Source organism: Hemicordylus capensis, chromosome 5, assembly GCF_027244095.1.
Source record: "Hemicordylus capensis ecotype Gifberg chromosome 5, rHemCap1.1.pri, whole genome shotgun sequence".
Lineage (NCBI taxonomy): Eukaryota > Metazoa > Chordata > Lepidosauria > Squamata > Cordylidae > Hemicordylus > Hemicordylus capensis.
This window is the reverse complement of record NC_069661.1, coordinates 234,185,359-234,200,492: the sequence shown is the minus strand read 5'-3', so window position 1 is coordinate 234,200,492 and position 15,134 is coordinate 234,185,359. Positions and strand designations below refer to the sequence as shown.

General features: G+C 49.8%; 1 protein-coding gene across 1 annotated transcript; it reads left to right on the top strand.

The window, feature by feature from the left end:
- The first annotated feature begins 11,019 nt into the window (after nt 1-11,019).
- LOC128327456 (zinc finger MYM-type protein 6-like) lies at nt 11,020-13,059 on the top strand. Its single transcript, XM_053256253.1, has one exon. The coding sequence runs from the start codon at nt 11,020-11,022 to the stop codon at nt 13,057-13,059; it is 2,040 nt and encodes a 679-aa protein (XP_053112228.1).
- The last annotated feature ends 2,075 nt before the right edge of the window (nt 13,060-15,134 follow it).

Below are 15,134 nucleotides of genomic sequence, written 5' to 3'. Positions count from 1 at the left end.
CTCCAACAGGCGCTGGAACAGGAGGAAGGTGGAGTTCCACCGCGTCTCCACATCCGTAGGGATGAGATGGCGAGGAAGGCCAAGGTCATCCTGCTTCTGGCGAAGCAGTCTCCTGGACTTCTCGCTGCGGTGGAAGTGGGCGGCCAGCTTGCGGGACTTATCCACAAGCGTGGCCGTGGCAGCAACAGCAGCTGGGATGGGGCGGGCCCCCTTCTCCTGGGACGCCTTCAGCTCCTTAAGGCCAAGGGCGTCCCTGACGGTCAGATGGAGCGTGTGTGCCATACACCGTATGTTCACACAGTCCATGACTGTCTCGACAGCGGCGGTAACGTTGGCTCCATTGTCGGTGACAATGAAGCCGCGGGAGAGGTGTGGACACCCGCCAATCCACTCCTCTATCTGGCGGTCGAGTACGGCCGCCACCTCCTCCGCGGTGTGCCTCGTGTCCATCGTCTCCACGTGCAGGACGGCCCACCTGTGCCGTAGTGCAGCGGGAGCCGCGCCGGACCCGGAAGCATCGCCCGCGGAGGTCCCCTCACTCTCCGGTCCCCACCAGTGGGCAGTGAGGGCCAGGAAAGAAGCGTGCATCCCACTGACACTGGTCCAGAGGTCAGTCGTGAAATGCACGCTTGTCCCGGCCGGAGCTGCACGCAGCTCGGCCGACACGAGCTCCCTGCACCGGCGGTACAGGGAGGGGACCACGTTCCGGCTGAATGTCGTCCTTGAGGGGATGACGTATTCGGGAGCCAGGTATTGGAGAATCCGGCGGAAGCCGTTGTTCTCGACCACCTGAAACGGCTGGTCATCGGTGGAAATCATCTCCCCTATGAGGCGGGTGAGGTGATGATGGTCCATGTGAACAATACGCTGGCTGCCCGAGGACTGCGTCCACCGCTGGACGGGCAGTGTAGCCTGCCTGCTGGCTGGCACACTGCCGCTGCCCGCCCTAGTGGCAGATGCACAAGGCGCACTAGCGCTGCCAGCCTGTCCCCTGAGACCTGGGTGGTGACGCTCTAGGTGTCTCCACATAGGCGTCGTACCCAGGTGCGCAGGGTCCCTTCCACGGCTGACAAGCATCCTGCAGTGGACACAGCGGGCGTGGAATGGGTCATCTTGAGGGACCTCAAAATGCACCCATGCACCACTGCCCTTGGCCTCCTGCGCCCTGGGCGCCGTCCTAGGCCGTTTCTCGCAGGGTGGCTGCAGTCCTGGGGGGGGGGGGCGGCCGCCGCTGCCTGCCCACTGCTGCCACCCAACCCGCCCCTTCCGCCCTCCACAGCGGAAGAAGGGCCCGGCTCAAGTGGCATCAGAGAGGCAGGCCTCTCCTCCACCACCTCGCCAGACCGCACCCCACCAGAGTGTCGGGCTTCACGAGGGGGGGCCCCACTGAGCGGCGAAAGGATAGGGGGAAGGGGCCCCAGAGGGAGGGAGAACCTGGCTGCATCGCTGCCAGCCGCATGGTCCTCACCGCCCTCTACCTGCTCTTCCAACTCCACAGTCTCCTCCACCTCAACAACTGGCGGTAGCTCAGCAGCACCTGGTGCCGCCGGCGAGGAGGGACCCGCCACAGCCCTAACGGTGCCTCTGCCTCTGCCGCGATTGGCGGCAGCAGGCGTGGGGAACTGAATCCTGCGCACCAAAGATGGGGCCGGAGCAAAGAATTCTCCAATGGGGAGAACTGGGGTGTCCTCAGGCTCCCCGCGTCCTCTCCCTCCCCGTGCCACAGGCGCACCCCGCACCTGGCCTCTCCCACCTCTGCCTGCCAGCCTTGAGCGAGCCCTGCCCGCCACACGGCGCTCAGACATGCTGCTAGGTCAGAAGGAGGGAGACTTTAGGAGGAAGGCCAGAGACAGGGTCAAAAAAATAATTTGGAGGGGCTTAGGGGCCAAAAAAAAGGCAGCTGATTTGGAGACGGCGGGGGGGGGGAGTTTGTTTTTAAAAAAGGAAGCCAATTGGGGGGAAAGGAAGACTTTTTGATGGGGGGGGGGAAGCCAATTGAAGTGAGGGGGAGGGTGTCCTTTTAGAATTTGGGACTCGGGAGTCAACCAAGCCAATTGGGGAGATGGGTCTGGGAGGGTTTTTTAAAAAAATAGGGGGTTAAAGGGTGGACCCCTGGTGTGGGTGGCACGGGCAGTTGGGTGGAGTAGTTGTGGTGTGGGTGGCAAGTTTTTAAGTTTTTTGGGGGGGAGAGTGGATGGGGGGAGGGCACAGCACCTACCGGGGGTGGGGGAGGGACGCAGTCAACGCTTGGGAACCTGCAGATCAAAGGAGGAAAGCCTTATTTAGTGAACTGGAACACAAAGTGTGGGTTCTGGGGGGTGGTTCTCAAGTAATGCTCCTGTGGGGGGAGCATCAAACTCAATGCAGCCTATTTAGTGACTCTAAATTGCACACAACCAAAACCAGAACCCAGTCACACCTAAACAGAGGTTGAACCCACCCACTCTGTGACTCTGCCCGCCCAATGCCATGGCAAGCAAGCAGCAGCAAACACTTGATGGCAGCATCATGGATTGAACCTCATCATCATATGTGTGTATTGGCCCAGCATGTAGTGGCAGCATCAGAACCCAGGACCCCACTCAGACTGCCCCAGAGGCAAGGAAGCACTCTGGCATGGTATTGGCCCAGCATGTAGTGGCAGCATCCGATCCCCTGACCCCACTCAGACTGCCCCAGAGGCAAGGAAGCACTCTGGCATGGCATTGGCCCAGCATGTAGTGGCAGCATCCGATCCCCTGACCCCACTCAGACTGCCCCAGAGGCAAGGAAGCACTCTGGCATGGCATTGGCCCAGCATGTAGTGGCAGCATCCGATCCCCTGACCCCACTCAGACTGCCCCAGAGGCAAGGAAGCACTCTGGCATGGCATTGGCCCAGCATGTAGTGGCAGCATCCGATCCCCTGACCCCACTCAGACTGCCCCAGAGGCAAGGAAACACTCTGGAAGAAGGCACCTGTTCAAAAACCACCTGCAAGACGCATGCAATGCAACGCAACACACAGCAGCAGCAATTTCTTTATTGGGCATGAAGACACAAGTTGCAACGGTACATCTCCTCTCCCTCCTCCCCACACCCAAATGCATTTCAAGATAGGGGTGTCCCTATTTAAAACCACCAGCTAGGGAGAGAAAGGGGGCAACAAAAGGTGCACAATTGCACACGCACTAACCCCTCTTCTTCCGGTCCTTCTCCTGCCGCTCACTGCTGGTCACGGATGCGCCGCCAACAGCCAACCCCCTGGGCTGGGACACAACAGGGCGGCCGCACGAGGCACAGGCAACCGGGGTAGTTCAACGATGGAGGGGCAGAAGTGAGGAGACCACACTATTTATGTGTTGTTGCTCAACTCACCCCCAAGCAGAGACAAATGAAATAAAACAACTTTCAAAAGAAAAATAACCGATGGCGGGGACCTCCAGGTGAGGTCGGAGGTAGGATACTGTGTGGCTGCAGCTGTGGGAGGAAGAAGAAGTGAAGGGATGAGGAGAGAGAAAGAGAGAGAGAGAGGAAGAAGAGAGGAGGAGCTGTAATGTAGCAGCAGGGAGGGGGATTCGGGTGTGGGAGGCAGCAGCAGCGGTGACGGTCCCAAGAGGGGGAGAGACCAACAGAGGGTGTTTGGGGGGTGGAGTGTGTTTCAGGGGGTCTGGGGTATGTAGCGGGGAGTCGGGGGGCAAGAGGGGGAGAGACCAGAGGGTGTTTGGGAGGTGGAGTGTGTTTCAGGGGGTCTGGGGTATGTAGCGGGGAGTCGGGGGGCAAGAGGGGGAGAGACCAGAGGGTGTTTGGGAGGTGGAGTGTGTTTCAGGGGGTCTGGGGTATGTAGCGGGGAGTCGGGGGGCAAGAGGGGGAGAGACCAACAGAGGGTGTTTGGGGGGTGGAGTGTGTTTCAGGGGGTCTGGGGTATGTAGCGGGGAGTCAGGGGGGCAAGAGGGGGAGAGACCAACAGAGGGTGTTTGGGGGGTGGAGTGTGTTTCAGGGGGTCTGGGGTATGTAGCAGGCAGTCAGGGGGGCAAGAGGGGGAGAGACCAGAGGGTGTTTGGGAGGTGGAGTGTGTTTCAGGGGGTCTGGGGTATGTAGCGGGGAGTCAGGGGGGCAAGAGGGGGAGAGACCAACAGAGGGTGTTTGGGGGGTGGAGTGTGTTTCAGGGGGTCTGGGGTATGTAGCAGGGAGTAGGGGGCAAGAGGGGGAGAGACCAACAGAGGGTGTTTGGGGGGTGGAGTGTGTTTCAGGGGGTCTGGGGTATGTAGCAGGGAGTCGGGGGGCAAGAGGGGGAGAGACCAGAGGGCAGGGTGTGTTTTGGGGGGATTAGTATGCGTCAAGGGGGATGAATCTGGGTGGGAGGGGGCAGGCAGGGCAGGAGTGGAGGAGGAGGAGGTGGCAGTGGGGGGAGTGGGTTTCTGGAGGGGAGGGAGGGGGGAAGCTGGGAGCAGAGGGCCACACAGAGAGGGGAACAATCAATGAATCAATCAAAGCAAACCAAACAATATGAAAAAAAAGTCCAAAAAAAAAACCACACCTGGGAACAATGGGCAGAAAGTCTGGGGGGGGGGGAGAGCAACCAACAACAACCAGCAGGGAGGAATGGGACACACACACAGCAAAACCAGAACCAAAAGAAGCTAATTGATTTCACACAAAAAACCAAAGTAACTAAGACAGGACTTAACAGGCAGCAGCAGCAGCACCAGGGAGAATGGGGAACAACACTCAGTCTGGGTGGGAGGGGGCAGGCAGGGCAGGAGTGGAGGAGGAGGAGGTGGCAGTGGGGGGAGTGGGTTTCTGGAGGGGAGGGAGAGGGGAAGCTAGGAGCAGGACCACACAGGGGAACAATCAAATTTGAATCAAAACAATCTATACACAAAGTAAAAAAAAGGAAACCAAAGGGCAGCCAGAAAGTCTCAGGGCGGGGGGGGGGGGGTAACAACTACCAGGGGGAGGGACTGGGGGAGTGGGTGGGACACACACAGGGAGCAAAACCAAAACCTGAACCTAATTCCACAAAGAAATCCAAAGAATGCAAGGCTCAACAGGCAGCAGCACAGGAGGGAAACAATCTTATCTGGGTGGGAGGGAGGGAGGGAGGGGGGAAGCTAGGAGCAGGGCCAGAGGGGAACAAATTAACAATCAAAATCAGAACACAAGGAATCAAATTGCAGCAATAATATAAACTAAATCCTCAGAAACACAACTCAGACAGGCAGCCAGCAATAACAATAGCAGAAGTTATTAATTAAAAACCAAAATCAGCAAATATATAAATTTACACAGAAGCAATAATTGAATGAAACTCAAAAAGTGGAACAAAAGTCAGGCAAGGCACAAAAACAGGAAAGCAATGCAGAAGAGGGGGGTGGGGGGGGAGGAGGGAAAGCCAAAACTTTGGAAGAAGGGTTGAGAGAGAAAGGGTGAAGAGAACAGAAAACACAACAGGAAAAGTTGGAAAAAGTTGAGGGGAAAGTATTAAAGAGGTTTGGACAGAGACAGACAGAGGGCAGATGGACAAGGTGGCACACAACAACACACAGAGAGAGCAGAGAGACAGACACACACTAATGTGACACACAGTCAGCAGGGACTCACAGCAGACACCAGCAGCAAAAGAGCAAGCAAGGTCTCAGAGATGATCCCACAACTGCAGCCAAGAGAAGTTTCCAGAGAAGAGGCTTGGGTTTATATAGGTTTGAAATTCCCTCCTTTGGGAGCCCCCACCTTTGCACTCCCCCACGGCCAACAGGGTGCCAGCTCTCAACAGTGCAACAGCCAAGCAGCCTACCAGACCAAAGGACTCATTCTGGCCAATCAAAGGATCAATAGCGCAGCCAATACAATGCCTGAAAATAGCATCACAAAATGGATGCTAGGAGCAAAAGTTTCAGGAATGAGCCACAAAATGGAGGACACACTTCAAACTTTAAAGGGACACTCCAGAGACTCAATTGAACTCCCGAACCAACTCGGATTCGGTCCGGATCGGTCCCAGAAGGGCCCGATTCGGTCCGGGATCGAACCGCCGGATCCGGACCGGTTCGGGACGAACCAGTCCGGATCCGGACCGAACCGCACATCACTAGATAAGACTGGCCCAGACTGGCCCACTGCTTGCACGCATAATTTATGGCCTATTCCCAGACGAAACAGGAACTACCCATGAGTTATGACATATACTGTAACTGCTTCTTTTTGTGTAACTGTTTTCTTAAGGATAATTTGGTGTATAAATGTGTTGCTTCTGTATCAGGCCTCTGTCCTGCTTTGAGCGCGAGCCAAGCAGCACCTTTGCTACTTAAGGGCAAATAAAACTTTGATCTTAAGTCCTCTCGTCTGGGCTGATTATTGGGCTCCATCTGCCCAGGAACGAACCTCCCCTGTTGGGGTCAGGGATACCCCGATACTTCAATCCACCCCATTTCAAGATGGCAGACATATTAACGTTTGAGGTGCAAGTGGGCTAACTTGTGAACTGCCTAACTGATTTGGACCAAATTTAGTCCAGTTGTAGGGATAGTGAAAGGAAAGTAGGCAGCCTGCTACCACTGCCCTCTTAATCCTTGCCCAACATGGCTTATACTATCTGGTAGGGAAGCTGTTGTAGAGGGCCTCGTAGAAATTATAAATGCTTCTCTGAGGGACGGCAGGATGCCTCCTTGACTTAAGGAGACAATCATGAGATTGCTTCTGAAGAAGCCTGCCTTGGATCCCTCAGCTGAGCAATTATAGGCCTCTCTCCAACGTTTCATGGCTGGGCAAGGTGATTGAGAAGGTGGTGGCCTCCCAGCTCCAGGCGGTCTTGGAGGAAACTGATTATCTAGACCAGTGTTTCTCAACCGCCGGTCCGCGGACCGCTGCCGGTCCGCGGAGGGTTGAGTGCCGGTCCCCGACCTAGCTGCTAGGAAGGCAGGGCTCAGCAATCGGAGCCAAATAGTTTCCACTTGTTTTTCTCTCCCCTGTATAAGCACGGACTAAACATGCCGCCTGCAGGATCCCGGTCGCCCTCACCACCCTTACTCCACACCCCCAACACAGTTACTCAACCTGGGACGTCACTGGCCAATAGGGGTAGAGCAGGGGTGGGGCTTTTGCCGAGGCGGGAAGATAGCCCTGTGAGTGCGGGCTTGTGCTGAGGCGGGAAGATAGCCCTGTGAGTGCGGGCGTGTGCTGAGGCGGGAAGATAGCTGCGGTTGCTGGAGCAGGCTGATCGCTTGAAGGTACTACTGAGCTGCTCTTTGCATGGCCGTAGCCGAGCCTTAAATTAAGGGAGGGGTGGGGAGTGGGTCTGCACTTGTAGTGGCTAAGAAGTGGGGTTTGCTGGCAGAGAAGCGGGCATGTGGGCGGGTGGGCATGTGCCGAGGCAGGAAGATGGCGGCTGCCTGATGGGCGTGTGGACGGGCGGGCGGGCATGTGCTGAGGCGGGAAAATGGCAGCTGCATGATGCGCGTGTGGGTGGGCGAGCGGGCGGGCTTGGCTTGTACTGAGGCGGGAAGATGAGTGGAGCTCTCTGCGGAGGCGAACTGTTGCCCAGCGGCAGCCCCTGGCGAAAGTGAATGGCGGCTTCCACAGACCAGCACGGCAGCGGCAAGTTGCACCCAGAGCCCTTCCAGAGCCCTTCCGAGGGTTTCCTGCTGCTGTTGCTGCAGCAGCAGCAAAAGCGCTGCAAAAGGCACGAGCCCCACTTTCACCCGCTTGCTTTCCATCCCTGCCGTTTGTCCTCCTCCCTGGCCTCGCTCTCTCCTCCCCCGTTTCCCTTTAAGACCTGCTACTGAGCTAATTTTTAATTGCATGTTCCAACTTTGCAAATTAAATTGAGGGCGCTAATTAGCAGGGCTCTCGGCTGCTGCCGTGTGTGTCGTTGTGTGTGTTGCCATGTGTGTTGCTGCCGCCGCACAGCTCGCCTCCTCTGCGGGGGAACTGCCTGGGGAGGAAGCGGGTCTTCCAGCCCAGGCTCCCGTGCAGATTGCCTTCCCTCTCCTGGCTAGCCGGTGGCTGGGAGCTGGGGAAGCCGCTGTGATCTCTGTGCTCCCCAGAGCCCTTCCGAGGGTTTCCTGCTGCTGTTGCTGCAGCAGCAGCAAAAGCGCTGCAAAAGGCACGAGCCCCACTTTCACCCGCTTGCTTTCCATCCCTGCCGTTCGTCCTCCTCCCTGGCCTCGCTCTCTCCTCCCCCGTTTCCCTTTAAGACCTGCTACTGAGCTAATTTTTAATTGCATGTTCCAACTTTGCAAATTAAATTGAGGGCGCTAATTAGCAGGGCTCTCGGCTGTTGCCGTGTGTGTTGTTGTGTGTGTTGCTGCCGCCGCACAGCTTGCCTCCTCTGCGGGGGAACTGCCTGGGGAGGAAGCGGGTCTTCCAGCCCAGGCTCCCGTGCAGATTGCCTTCCCTCGCCTGGCTAGCCGGTGGCTGGGAGCTGGGGAAGCCGCTGTGATCTCTGCGCTCCCCAGAGCCCTTCCGAGGGTCTCCTGCTGCTGCTGCTGCTGCAGCAAAAGCGCTGCGAAAGGCACGAGCCCCACTTTCACCCGCCTGCTTGATCACAGATCTCCCAGCATCTCATCTATTTTGGCCCTGGGAGATATATAATGTTAGAAAGGATCACGAGGCTAATTCAGCATCATGTGTGCAGAAAGTAAATCCTTCATCCTATTCCTAAAGTACTTACAAGATCCCTACTGAACTCTCTAGTGATGGTGAATCATCAGTCATTCATCAAATTTCCTACTTCAGATTGTGTCTTGTAATCATTATTTAACTTCATTCATGAGCAACTGCCTTGAAGAAAATTCAGATTTTTTTTTTTTAAAAACACTACAACAAATAAATTCATTGTTTCAATTAGAATGTATAGATAGAATTGAAGTTTAAAATTATATGGCATTTCTGTGACAGTCTTCATTCTGATATATGCAATAGAAACACGCAAGAAAATTGAAACACTGAAGATGGGAGCAAGAAGCTGAGATTATCCATTTTCCAGCAACACAAAAGTTGGAATGTTAAGCCTATAAACATTTTGAAATTTTATTTTCCAACAGTTAGTTATCAGGAAGTACCTTAAAAAGCTAAGACCATAAGCGCACGCACATTGAATTGGGGGGGGGAGCTTGTTTCTGAAAAACCCCCAACAAAAACAAAACATGCATAGGACTGGGCTGCACTATATGCAAAAAATATAATAAGTGAAACTGCACAGCATATCAACAAATTATTTAACTATTTAAAATTATTAGAATAATTTTTCATATGTACAAAGCTCTATATAGGGGAAAATGTATTTATATAGTTGCAGGGAAATCACACCCTGCAACTATATAAATACATTTCCCCCTATATAGAGCTTTGTACATATGAAAAATTATTCTACAATAAAAATCTATACAAATCCTACTAGTGTAAAATATACATCTTTTTTTAAAAGGACCACTCCATTCTCTGCACATTAAAAGAGCAATCTCAGATATGCCTTTATGTTCATACAGCAATCTGATTTTTTTAAAAAATCCTATCTTCATTATATCCTGGTGGTTGGGATGAGTAAAAGGTTCACCTTTGGTGCCTGGGACTGCATGTGCTTGGCAAGACCCACAGTACTTTACTATCTACTGACAGTTAAAGTAGAGCAAATGTTACTTGGCCTCTGTTTCCAAATCTATGGAGTCATGAAATCATATCACAAACTGCCTCTCTGAAGTGCTTGACAATAGTGGCTCATATGCAGATGAAGGAAGTACCTGTGTGGGCACTGCTGCTGCACTAATGCAGAGTGCATGTCCACAGGGGTGTGATTTTTGCCAATTTCCCCTGGCTCCAGAAGCACTTTTTGCTACCTGGATGTAGGTCCCTGAGTCATAGAAGTGGCTATGACAGTGGCTGCAGCGTTTTAAAATGGCCTTTGAGTGAGATGATGGCTCACACTTGCTATGGCCCTCCTACCTTGCTGCTGTCAATCGCTGTTAATAGTCTTGTTCGTTCCAGTGTTGTTTTAATATCTGCCTATGCCAAGAAATGTTAATTGAAATAAAGACTTAATTTTCTTGGTTTTTGGATTTTTTGCAGCATCGGTAGAACACAAAATAATACAGATTCGTGGAGGATAGCTGGCGGCGGTTGCTGGCGCAGTCTATGATCGCTTGAAGGTACTATTAGTGACTTGGCTACTCTTTGCATGGTGGTGCCCGAGCCGAGCCTTAAGGGAGGGGTGGGGAGCGGGTCTGCCCTTGCAGTGGCTGGCCGAGAAGTGGAGTTTGCTCAAGGCTGCCTGACGGCCCCATTCAAGCACACTTCTATTCTCCCCTTTACTCCCAAGCTCCAGCTGCATCACAACAATACTCTTTCATGAAACCACAGCTGTGTGTGTTTTCCATAGCTGGGAGCTGTTTATCTATGGATTACAAACAAGCATATGGAACTGAAAATAAATCCTAGTTTCATATTTTGGTTTCTAGTCCATAATTATTGTTCCCCAAGTCATGGTTAAATGAACAAGAATTCCGAGGTGCATGAGGTAGGAGAAATGAGTGTTCAGGCTTCCAAACTCATTCATGTTGCTTTCTCACAACCAAGCAGACCATGGATTGTTGAACTGTCTCAACTGGTCCTATATCAGCTGAATAACAGACTATTAAAAAAAAAATTGTTCAGAGGGAGTGTTAATTGTGAGGGGGTCTTCTCTTTCATCATCTCGTGAACCACTTCTCTTTCAGTAAACTCCCCACCCTGCAACTCCCCTTTTTTGCCCTCCCACCTTAATGCATGTCATAGAAACATAAGAACTGCCCAGCTGGATCAGGCTCAAGGCCAATCTATTCCAACATCCTGTTTCGCACAGTGGCCCAACAGATGCTGCTGGAAGCTACAGGCAGGAGTTGAGGACCTGCAGCCCTCTAAGAAAAAAACTTCTTATTTTCTTGCAGGGGTAAAACCGGCAAGAGGCGAAAGAGCGGGAAGAACTGCAAGTTTTTCCACTTTCCTTGAGTCCTATCGTTGGACTGCTCAAGACAGAAGCACTGCCCTAGTACCTCTCATTATTGCAATGAGTTCCAAACAGAACAAGCAGACAAGTCTGTTCAAGTTTTTGAATAAAAGATCAAGAAGTCCATCAAAACAAGATTTGTCTGTGGAAAATGAAGATAATGCTTCTCCAAGCACAAGCTATTCGGCTACCATCTCAAGTGATGACCACATTTCTGCAGAGACGAGCACACACAGAGACAGTTCTGATTCAGAATCGGAGTCAATGAATGAAAGTGTCCCTCCCAGCAAAAAAGCAAGAGGCGCGTTTATTCGTAAATACAATGAAGACTATCTCCAGTATGGCTTTATTTGCAGCCCTGGTTCTGAAAAGGCACCAAGACCTCAGTGTGTGCTATGTTCCACTGTATTAGCCAATGAAGCTATGAAGCCGGCAAAACTTCTTCGTCATTTACAAACAAGGCACAAACAATTTGAGAACAAACCAAAGGATTTTTTTGTAAGAAAAAGTAAAGAACTGTCACTTCAAAAGCAGGTATTAGTTCGATCAGCTGCTGTTGATCATTCATTGATGAAAGCTGCTTATCTGGTTGCAATGCGTATCGCAAAGTCCAAAAAACCTCACAGCATCGGTGAGACTTTGATAAAGCCGTGTCTGATCGACGTTTGCAATGAGCTTCTAGGATCTTCTGCGTCTAAGAAAATGAAAGATTTGTCTTTATCGAATGACACAATAAGCAGGAGAATTAATGAACTTTCATCTGATATTGAAGAGCAAGTCATTGGAAAAGTCAAATTGTCAAAGTTATTTTCATTGCAGCTGGATGAATCAACTGACATTTCTAACCATGCCATATTACTATGCTATGTGCGTTACATTGACTATGAAGCCAAAGATATGTCGGAAGAATTGTTATGTTGCTGTGAATTACCATCACACACAACGGGAGCTGAAATATTCAAAGCATTGAATGAATACATGGAAAAATCTCAACTTGACTGGAAAAACTGTGTTGCTGTATGCACGGATGGTGCTGCAAGTATGCTGGGCAAACATTCTGGTGTTTTGGCAAAGATTAGGGCAGTCGCTTCTGAAAACATGGTTCACAGTCACTGTTTGATTCATCGCCAGCACTTAGCGGCAAAGAAAATGTCACCAGATTTGCATGAAGTATTGGCGCAGGCGGTTAAAATCATCAATTTCATCAAGTGTAACGCTTTGAATTCAAGGTTGTTCACAATTTTGTGTGATGAGATGGGGTCTGAGCATAATCATTTATTACTGCATGCAGAAGTACGCTGGCTATCTCGAGGAAAAGTTCTGACAAGGTTGTTTGAATTAAGGAAAGAAATCAAAATGTTCTTGATGCAAAAAAAATGCGATAGCAGTTACATCACATGCCTGCAAAATGCTGACTGGATTGCAAAAGTTGCATACTTGTCTGATATTTTCAATGCGATAAATTCTCTTAATTTAAGCTTACAAGGCCCACTGGCAACAATTTTTACTATGGGCAATAAAATTAGTGCATTTAAAAAAAAGTTGGAATTGTGGATACATCGGTCTGAAGGAGGAAACTATGACATGTTTGAGACATTTTCCTCTCTAATTTGTTCTGATGAAGGTCTCGACTTTGACCATAGCAGCATCAAGATTTTGATACATGATCACCTCAAATCATTACAGCAACAGTTTGAGGACTACTATCCAGCAGGCGAAGATCAGCGAAAGGGAAATCTATGGGTGCAAGATCCATTTGTGACACACAGCCAAAATAATTTGACCATTCAAGAAGAAGAAATGTTGCTGGAGGTGTCATCAGATGCTGGTCTCCAATCTGCCTTTCAATCAATGCCCATAGCACAGTTTTGGATAAAACTCAAGGATGAGTATGAGATTCTCCACAAAAAGGCAATGAAAATTCTTCTTCCATTTTCATCAACATATTTATGTGAGGTTGGATTTTCAAGTATGAGTCTTATCAAAACCAAAACACGCAACAGACTTGAAATTACTAATTCTTTACGCTTGGCCCTAACGAAGATTGCACCACGGATAGAGCGGCTGGTGAAAACTAGACAAGACCAATGTTCACATTAACTTAATTTCTTGTGTGCATTTTGATGAGTATGTAAATAGTATGTAAATAAAATACAGTTTATTGTTTATCAAATTTTATTTTATGATATTATTTTAATTGCAAGCTGCCCAGAGATGCAAGTTTTGGACAGGTATAGAAGTCTGTTAGATATATAAAATAAAATTGAACTTGAAACCCCTTTATTAACTGCTGGTCCGGGAAACTGCACACAAAGAATGTAGCGGTCCTTGACACACTGCACAAATGATTTAGCGGTCCTTGAGTCCAAAAAGGTTGAGAAACACTGATCTAGACTATCTAGGCTTTCGGGTGGGCTATGGGGTGGAGACTGCCTTGGTCGGCCTGATGGATGATCTCCAATTGGCAATTGACAGAGGAAGTGTGACTCTGTTGGTCCTTTTGGATCTCTCAGTGGCTTTCAATACTATTGACCATAGTATCCTTCTGGAACATGTGAGGGGATTGGGGATGTGAGGCACTGCTTTGCAGTGGTTCCGCTCCTACCTCTCTGGCAGATTCCAGATGGTGTCTTTTGGAGACTGTGGTTCTTCAAAATCTGAACTTACATATGTTGTCCCTAGGGCTCCATATTGTCTCCAATGTTGTTTAATATCTACATGAAACTGCTGGGAGAGATTATCAGGGGATTTGGAGCACGGTGTTATCAGTATGCTGAACACCCAAATCTATTTCTACATGTCACATCATCAGGAAAAGGCATAATCTCCCTAAATGCCTGCCTGGAGGCAGTAATGGGATGGATGAGAGATAATAAACTGAGGCTGAATCCAGATAAGTCGGAGATACTTGTTGTGCGGGGTCAGAACTCAGGAGACAATTTTGATCTGCTGGTTCTGGATGGGGTCAAACTCCCCTGGAAGGAACAGGTGCACAGTCTGGGGGAAGTTGAGCTGGTGGCCAGAGATACTTTTTATCAGCTTCAGCTGATACACCAGCTGTGTCTGTTTCTTGAGATGAACGACCTCAGAACATTAGTACATATGCTGGTAACCTCAAGGCTGAATTACTGCAATGCGCTCTATATGGGGCTGCCTTTGGACATAGTCCAGAAACTGCAGTTGGTCCAGAATGCGGCAGCCAGGTTGGTCTCTGGGTCATCTAGGAGAGACCATATTACTCCTGTGTTGAAAGAACTATACTGGCTGCTGACACTTTTCTGGGCAAAATACAAGGTGCTGGTTATTACCTATGAAGCCCTAAACAACTTAGGTCCTGGGTATTTAAGAGAATGTCTTCTTCACCATGAGCCTCACTGCCTGTTAAGATCATCTGGAGAGGTCCATCTGCGATTACATCCAACTCGTCTGGCAGGTACTTGGGAACGGGCCTTCTCCATTGCTGCCCCTGGACTTTGGAATTTGCTCCCTGTTCGAAATAAGGGCCTCCCCATCTCTGGCAACTTTTTAAAAGGCACTGAATACACATTTATTCACCCAGGCTTTTAATTAGATTTATAGTTTTAATTTTTAATATTGGGTTTTAAATGTTTTAATGTTTAAAAAAATGATTTTATTTGTAAACCACCCAGAGACACAAGTTTTGTGTGGCATAGAAATATTTTAATTAATTAATTAATTAATTAATTAAGTGGGCAGATTAGTTCTTACTAGAACAACTTTTTTTAACCGTATTTTCTTTTGTATCATTTATGTTTTTCTTGTATGTCTAATGATTGCTGGTCTACAACCATAATAAATTCAATACAATACTGTCAAGATATATCACTGTGAGGTGTCGTGTGTGTATTGCTTTAAGTAATAGGTGCGAGTCACTGTATTTGCAGTAAGTGGTGACTGGCAACATGTGAGGCCAATTAACAGGTGTTGAGTACTGACCTGAAGTGATTGGCCAAAGCCAGCATAAGAACGAAGCTCAAGGAAGGGCTAACTGTCCACAGTGGTACCTGTGTCAGAGTGTTCTTGCTCAGCCGAGTGAGGTACAAGTTATTAACTCTGTGATAGAGGCGCAGCACCAACAAATACTTACCCTTTCTTTTGTGGGGAGGACAACTTACAAGTGATTCTCTGCAGGTATGGGTTTTCCACTCAAGACC

Excerpts from the sequence above, each read along its gene's own strand:
- LOC128327456 (XM_053256253.1), top strand. The coding sequence starts at position 11,020 with ATGAGTTCCAAACAGAACAAGCAGACAAGTCTGTTCAAGTTTTTGAAT.